Source organism: Otolemur garnettii, unplaced genomic scaffold, assembly GCF_000181295.1.
Source record: "Otolemur garnettii isolate 467f Iridium unplaced genomic scaffold, OtoGar3 scaffold00198, whole genome shotgun sequence".
In the NCBI taxonomy this organism is placed as follows: Eukaryota; Metazoa; Chordata; class Mammalia; order Primates; family Galagidae; genus Otolemur; species Otolemur garnettii.
The window spans coordinates 390,404-397,154 of record NW_003852593.1 but is presented as its reverse complement, the minus strand read 5'-3'; the positions used below and the strand labels follow the sequence as shown (position 1 = coordinate 397,154).

The following is a 6,751-nucleotide window of genomic DNA, read 5'->3' as shown; positions in this document are numbered from 1 at the left end:
CCCAGACCCCCAGCATCCTAGAGGAAAGCCATTTCCTTCTTGGTCAAAATTGACTCTCTGCTTATTAAACTGCTCGGGGCTGGCCATTGCATAGCCTTGGGGAAGGTCTAACACTGCACTCCCGTTGGTCCACTAGAGTCACCAGGAACATCTGTTATCTAGGTCTGGGCCAGCACATCTGGAAGCAAAACCCATGACAGAAGCTCGAGCCCCCACACCACTCTTTCTCTGAGGCTCCATGACATTATTTCCCGCCTGCTGCTGACTGTGCCACCTGGAAGGGCACAGCTGCCAGTCACCACCCCTGGGCATGGTTAGCCCACACTTGGCTCTGTATGGGCAGTATCCAGGTTGGCTAGCTGGCCAGACAGGATGCTTATAGACAAGGAGATGTAGGAGAGAAGTAGGCCTTGGGCTTATAGGCTAGGCATGGGGGAGGGCAAGCCCTGCAGAAACACCTGTCTTTGTCCAGAGGGTGCCCAGCACCCTGGGGATGATGAAGACAGACCCTTTCTGCCACCTCTTGACTGTCCCATGGGCCCAGAGGCAAAGTGGCCACAGCGGCAGGGAGAGAGGTTGTTTATAGCTGACCAAGGTGGACCTCCCTGGCTCATGGCAGTTTGAAGCCAGACCTGCCATAGCCAAAACCAAAGCTAACCCGTAAGCAAGACCATGTGGGACGCATCAGCAACCTGATGGCTGTCTAGCAATCAGGGGCTACTGTACTCATGGAGAGGAGACACACAGCTCAGATCTGTCTTTGCTGTTCCAGCTAAGAGTGGCACCAGCCCACTCTGTGGGGACTCATGGAATTCCCCACTGATCACCCATCACCTCCTAAGGAAGAGCCCAGCTCACCACCCTCTAGCAGTGGGCTCATGACATGACTCCATAGCTGAGGGGACACTTTGAATGTCTGCTGCTCTTTATGCCAAAAGATCCAGGAATGAGGGGAGGGTCAAAGCCTTGGCTTGGCAGCTGTGTTTGAGAAGGGTAGTGTCCGCAGGTGAGTCTAGTCCCATTCCCACGAAGCTGAAAACTGAGATGACCCCAGACCACAGGGTCCTCTAGCTCCCACTGTTGGGTAGAAGGGAAGCTATTTTTCTTTGGGTGATAGATCCCAACCACCACAAAGGCCTGTCTATACTTAACTGTGTCCCCACAAGATTGAGGCTCTAACCCCTAGCACCGCAGAATGAATCTGCATTTGCAGAGAGAATCTTTACAAAGATGATTAAGTTACAATGAGGTCATGAGGGTGGCCCCATCCAGCCTGCCTGTGTCCTTAGGAGAAGAGGTCGTTACATGTGCAAAGAAAGACCAGAGGACGACACACAGGAGAGGAGCACAGCGAGCCTGGCTTCTCAGGGAAGCTAGTTCTGCCTGCACTTTCCCCTCAGGCCTCCAGAACTGCAGAATGTGTCTGGTGTTTGAGCCACCAGGTCTGTGGTGCTTGTTACAGGCACCTAAGCCAGACTAATGTGGGGTCCAGGAGGTGGGGAAAAAACTGAGCCTGACCCAGGGGCCCCATGTGATGAGGGCTATGGCTCTGGAATTCAGGGGAAGGACTGCCAAAGTGACATCTCTCAACCACACCTGGTGGCCCATGTTGGCTTGAAGTGTACAGGGGATACAAGCTCCCCATATAGATAAAGGGGGGCAGGAGCAGAGAGTCAGTAGGAGGAGGTCAGGGCCCCTAGGCTGGCTGTGCCCCCTTTCCATATGTCCTTGGAGTGCTTCTCAGCCTTCCTCCATCTCTATAGTCACCAGATTATGCTGCTCTGGGCAGACCCTCTTTTTTCTTTGGGGCCCAGATGTGGAACCATGACGACCCACTGGGGTGGCGAGAGGCCACGGTGGATACTTCTGGCCTTTCTTCTGTTGGTCACAGTCTGGACAGGGCAGGAATGCCCCATCCCACCCTCTACTGGTGCAGGAGCAGGGAGCAGAGGAGAGGAACAGGAGGAAGAAGCAAGGGGAGGGGGCAAGGAGCCCCTTTCCCATGTAGCCTCAGCTCCCCACTCTGCAGAGCAGCAAGAAAGCGAAGGACAGGAATGTGCCCCTTCCTAGGGACTATGCCAGAGCCCCTGGGTGAGCAGCCAAGGCTGGGGGCAGGCTCCGGACGGGAGAGGAAGGAAGAGGCTTGGCTCTAGCTGGCCTGTACCCCCCAGGCTACAATTTCAGGGTCTAGCCTCATACCCACCTGGAGGCCCACAGAGCCTCAGCCCAGCACTGCTGTGTGCAAAGGCACTTTAAAGGGTAGGACAGACTGAGCTGGAGACAGATGGTCACAGGCACATTGGCCAATCAGTAAAGGTTCGTCATCTTGGCTGCCCCAGGTTACCAGTTAGCATAGGCTCATGGGTCATCAGGTGCTGGTGGCCCTCCTGGGGCAGGGACTTCCAGGTATGGCACAGGGTCAGAGAAGGGGCCTGGCCGGGCCCAGTAGTCCAGTGCTCGCACTCGGTAGGAGCCAGAGACAGCAGCCGAGTCTGGAGACACAAAGGCACCCACATGCTGTGGTGCATGTGCCCACCTGAACCCTGTGTCCAACAGCCCCGACTCAAAACTTTGAAAGGCCCCAGTCCTACCACCTGGCACTGTTCGGAAGTACAAGAGGGGGACCACCAAGGCCAGGGCACTAGGGGTGGCTGTACCTGGGCTGAACACAAAGAGGTTAAAGGTTGATGGCTCCCTGCTCACTGGAGTATATGCCTCCCCATCCTGAGAGAACTCGATCTCGTATGTCCACAGGCACCTGGGAGGTCAGAGTCAAGGCCAAGGCTGGGGCCAGAGTGGCCACTGAAGCCAGGGTAGGGCAGACCCTTCCCTGTGTCCCTGGCTCTCTTCCCTGGAACTTCAGGGCAGAGGGAAGAGAACAATTGTTGTCTTCAATGTCCCTGCAGGTGCCCCTTAGCCCTCTAGCCAGGGTTGATGTGACAGGGATACAATGTGGTACAGGGAGCAGAGAGGCTGGAGGGGATTGGCTGCCACCATGGAGTGTCCACAGGGCCAATGCAGCCTAGAAGGGCTGGGGTGCAAATGGGTAGGGGCTCCCACTCACGCACTTGGAGCCCACGTGCTCATCAGACCAGACCAGAACCAGCTGCCCCCGGGTCAGGGGCAGAGCACGAAGCCGCGAGACCTGGGGTCAGGAGGGGCCTTGTCAGGGTAAAGGGGGTGAGGTGAGGTAAGTCCAGGCCCGGGGATAGGGGACAGGGGAGGCACCACTTGCCTGGCCAGGTGGTTTCTCTGGCCGTGCGCACACATGCACCAATAGGAGTGAGGGCAGTGGGAGCTTGGTGGGCAGGGTCAGGTGGCCTCCCGTGGGGAAGGGGCGTGGTACTGTGCGCACTGGGTCCTGGGGACAAAGGCAAATCCTCAGGGACTTTGAAGAGGGTTGGTGATCCTCAACACCCCAACCTTAATACACCTTGCAAACCTCAGCTGCACGCATGCGCTGGAACTGCTCTGCAGAAGGGAAGTCTGGCTGGCCCTCGCGCTGCCACTCACTGTAGGGGCTGCAGAACTGGTTGTCCAGGTAGTTGGTGACATATACCAGCCCTGTGGGTACACAGGTGGGGGCCTCACTGGGTCGCCCTTCAGAGTGCCTGCAGCTAGAGACCTCCCTAGGATCTCCACCCTACTCACCTGGGCCGGGGGGCACCCCGTGCAGCCTCAGGGTGACTGCAACGGTACGGTTGATGTGGGCGCGGGTGTCATCACTTGCATACACCAGCACTGTGGCACGCCAGGCACTGACAGGGCCCACCTGGCTGTGGGCACTGGCCAGGACACCCACCGTGTGGTTGCTGTCCAGAACAGCGCCTGCCTGAGACACCTCGGCCCAGAGCTGCTCCCCATCTGCAGAGGGGCAGCTGTCACCTCTGGAGAAGCCCCTCTGCCCACCCGGCCTGGTCATACCACAACCTCTGCAGCCCACAGAGCAGGAAGCCGGCATGCGCCAGGAACAGCACAGCTAGAGAAAGTGCCTGCAGCCCACCTGCACTCCTGCCTCAAGGCCCACTCCCCAGCCTGGGAGACATCCCTGCCTGCCTGTCTGGGTGTGCCAGGCCCACTGGCTCTGTCTGTGGTGGCCCCCACTCACCCAGCAGAGCCAGCAGCCCCATGGCGGTAAGCACTGGCTTGCGCACCAGCTGCACGTGGGGGGGGCAGGTGTTGTTGACCTGGAAGCGCGCTGTGAGTGTACGCTGTGAGAAGGGGTGCGGGTGGTAGCTCAAGAAGGCATTGTCGTTGCTTAGGAGCGTATATCGGATGGAGGAGCTGCTATTGGCCACCAGCAGGTTCTGGTGCTGGGCGATGACCTGGGGTGGACCAGGCGGCTAGGACCACGGCTGCTGTGTTCACTGATCCCTACATTTCACCCAGGAGGAGGGTAGCTCTGGGGGAAGAAGTGCAGGGCAGAGTGCAGCCCACCTTCACAACCATGGCTGCGTAGGTCACATCGGCCCTCCACGTCTGCGGCTGTGACCAGCCCACTAGTGGGTCCGCCTCATCGTTGTAAATGGGGGTGTCTGAGAACACGGGGAAGAGCTGCTGTATCATCTGCACTGTGGCCATCTCCTGCTCCAGAATGTTTATGGAGCTGCCTGCACCCTGCAGGGGTCACCAAGGTCAATTCACACCACTGCTACCACCAGGCAGGGACAGGGATGGGGTTAGGCAGGGTCCTGGGCCAATGGAGGGGCAGCATACCTTCTTGTGGAGGGAGATGTAGTCCAGTCGCACACCCACCTCCCCAGTGAAGAAGTTAGTGCCACCATGGCAGTGCCCCAGAAGGCTCCAGCACAGTGGAGATCCAGGAGGGGCATGGAAAGAGTCCCCAGGGCCACCCAGCTTCAGCACAGGGCTGGCAGCCCGCAGACCCTCAGAGCAGGCATCATAGTAGTTCAGGAAGCCTATGCAGGAAGGGCCATGTATGCATGCAAGCCCTTTGGGACCAGTGGGTGCGGTGCTTCCCTCCTGCCCTCCTCTGCCCCTTTCAGCTTGATAGGACCCAAGAAGAACTGCACACCTTGAGTGGTCATGGAGACGTTGTCAAAGTCGTGGTGGTCTGGCTCATTCCATGTCTCGAAGTTCCAGTTGGAAACGTAAGCGAGTCCATACCTCCCTAAAGAGCATCCCTGTGGTCACCAGAATGTCTAGCAACTTCCAGGGAGTCCCACAGTGGGCATGAGGAAGGGCCTCTGCTTTGATCCTAGCCCTCCCTACCCTGTCTATCCTCCCTGCCATCAGGAGCTCTGGCTCAAAGGGACCTAAGAAAGAAGTCCCATGGGGTGACCTGAGTGATGACAGCCTGCCTAGGATTATCCACCCATCCCCAAGGCCTACACCCTGCCCACCGATGTATCTCCTGGCCAGAAGAGAAACCAGATCCTTCCATGCAAACACCTGCTGCTTGTCCTCAAAGTCAGTGAAGAGTCCTGAGGGGCTGCCCATCAGCTCGAACCCTACAACACAGGAGGGTGGCAGCCCTGCTGCCCACCACCCATTGCCACCCCCATGTCCTGCCCCAGAAGACCAGCACCAAGGCCAGTCCTAAGCAAACTACCAGCAAGGACCCGGAGGAGCTTGGTAGTGGGAGGGGTGCAGATGGGCTGAGAGCAGGGGTCCTCAAACTTTTTAAACAGGGGGCCAGTTCACTGTTCCTCAGACTGTTGGAGGGCCGGACTGCGGGCCCCGGGACGAGTCGGCTGCTAAGCAGGACAGGCAGCGGTGGCAGAAACACCCAGCAGGCCAGATAAATGTTCCAGGTGGGCCGCATGTAGCCTGTGGGCCATAGTTTGAGGACACCTGGCTGAGAGGGGATAGCTAGCCACTCACCTGGGTAGAGTTCGTTTTCCCTCAGAAGGTCCAGATACCTGTCCAGGTGGGTGAAGTTGTAGCTCAAGCCCAGCCCAGCCGACGCCCTGTGGATAGTCAACATCAGTATGGACAATACCAATGCAGTCCAGCTCTCCTGGCCACATTCCAGCAGAGTGGGAGCTGCCATGCAGGACTTGGATATAGGTCTCCTGGTGAGTCCTTCCCCTTGAAAATTAACCAACACTATGGAAGCCTATCAGCCACACATAGCGTAGTGTCAACTAGTATGTGCATTAAAACCTCCCACTGGCTTGGTGCCTGTAGCTCAGCGGCTAGGGAACCAGCCACATACACTGGAGCTGGTAAGTTAGAACCCAGCCTGGGCCTGCCAAACAACAATGACAACTACAACCAAAAAATAGCCAGATGTTGTGGTGGGTGCCTGTAGTCCCAGCTACTGAGGCTGAGGCAAGATCGCTAAGCCCAAGAGTTTGAAGTTGCTGTGAGCTGTGATGCCATGGCAGTCTACCAAGGGTAACATAGTGAGATTCTGTCCCAAAACAAGCAAAAGCCCTTCCACCTCTTCCTTTGAGATGGAAGACTTTGGGTGTGGGCTCAGAACACCCATGAGGCTCTGAGGTGGGATGAAGCGGGCAGGTCCTTAAGGAAAGGTAAAACAGGACAGGGTGGGGGCATTCTACCCTGCCTCTCTGCCCCTCCTAGAGGCCAGGGCCCCAAATTTAACCCAGGAGTACCCTTATCCCCCTCCCACACTCCCTATGACACAGATGGGCAGAAAGGGAGAAGGTGCCTCCCCTGCTGCACTCATCCCAGATGGAACTCAATTCCCACAGGGCTTATATTCCAAGAGGGGTCAGAAGTCATCAGATGACAACCACCTTAATCTTTTTTTTTTTTTTTTTTT

At 57.3% G+C, this 6,751-nt stretch overlaps 1 protein-coding gene across 1 annotated transcript in view; it reads right to left on the bottom strand.

The window, feature by feature from the left end:
- Positions 1–1,577: 1,577 nt before the first annotated feature.
- Positions 1,578–6,751, bottom strand: part of IDUA (iduronidase, alpha-L-) — a 14,896-nt gene continuing 9,722 nt past the window's right edge. Inside the window, exons 3-14 of the mRNA XM_012812283.2 lie at positions 5,845–5,930; positions 5,364–5,471; positions 5,036–5,131; positions 4,717–4,919; positions 4,438–4,617; positions 4,109–4,325; positions 3,652–3,864; positions 3,443–3,564; positions 3,236–3,361; positions 3,069–3,145; positions 2,658–2,758; positions 1,578–2,492 (exon numbers count right to left, since the gene is read on the bottom strand). Coding sequence (XP_012667737.1) covers positions 2,359–2,492; positions 2,658–2,758; positions 3,069–3,145; positions 3,236–3,361; positions 3,443–3,564; positions 3,652–3,864; positions 4,109–4,325; positions 4,438–4,617; positions 4,717–4,919; positions 5,036–5,131; positions 5,364–5,471; positions 5,845–5,930 — 1,663 coding nt within the window. The 3' untranslated portion in view covers positions 1,578–2,358. The remainder of the gene's footprint in view (positions 2,493–2,657; positions 2,759–3,068; positions 3,146–3,235; positions 3,362–3,442; positions 3,565–3,651; positions 3,865–4,108; positions 4,326–4,437; positions 4,618–4,716; positions 4,920–5,035; positions 5,132–5,363; positions 5,472–5,844; positions 5,931–6,751) is intronic.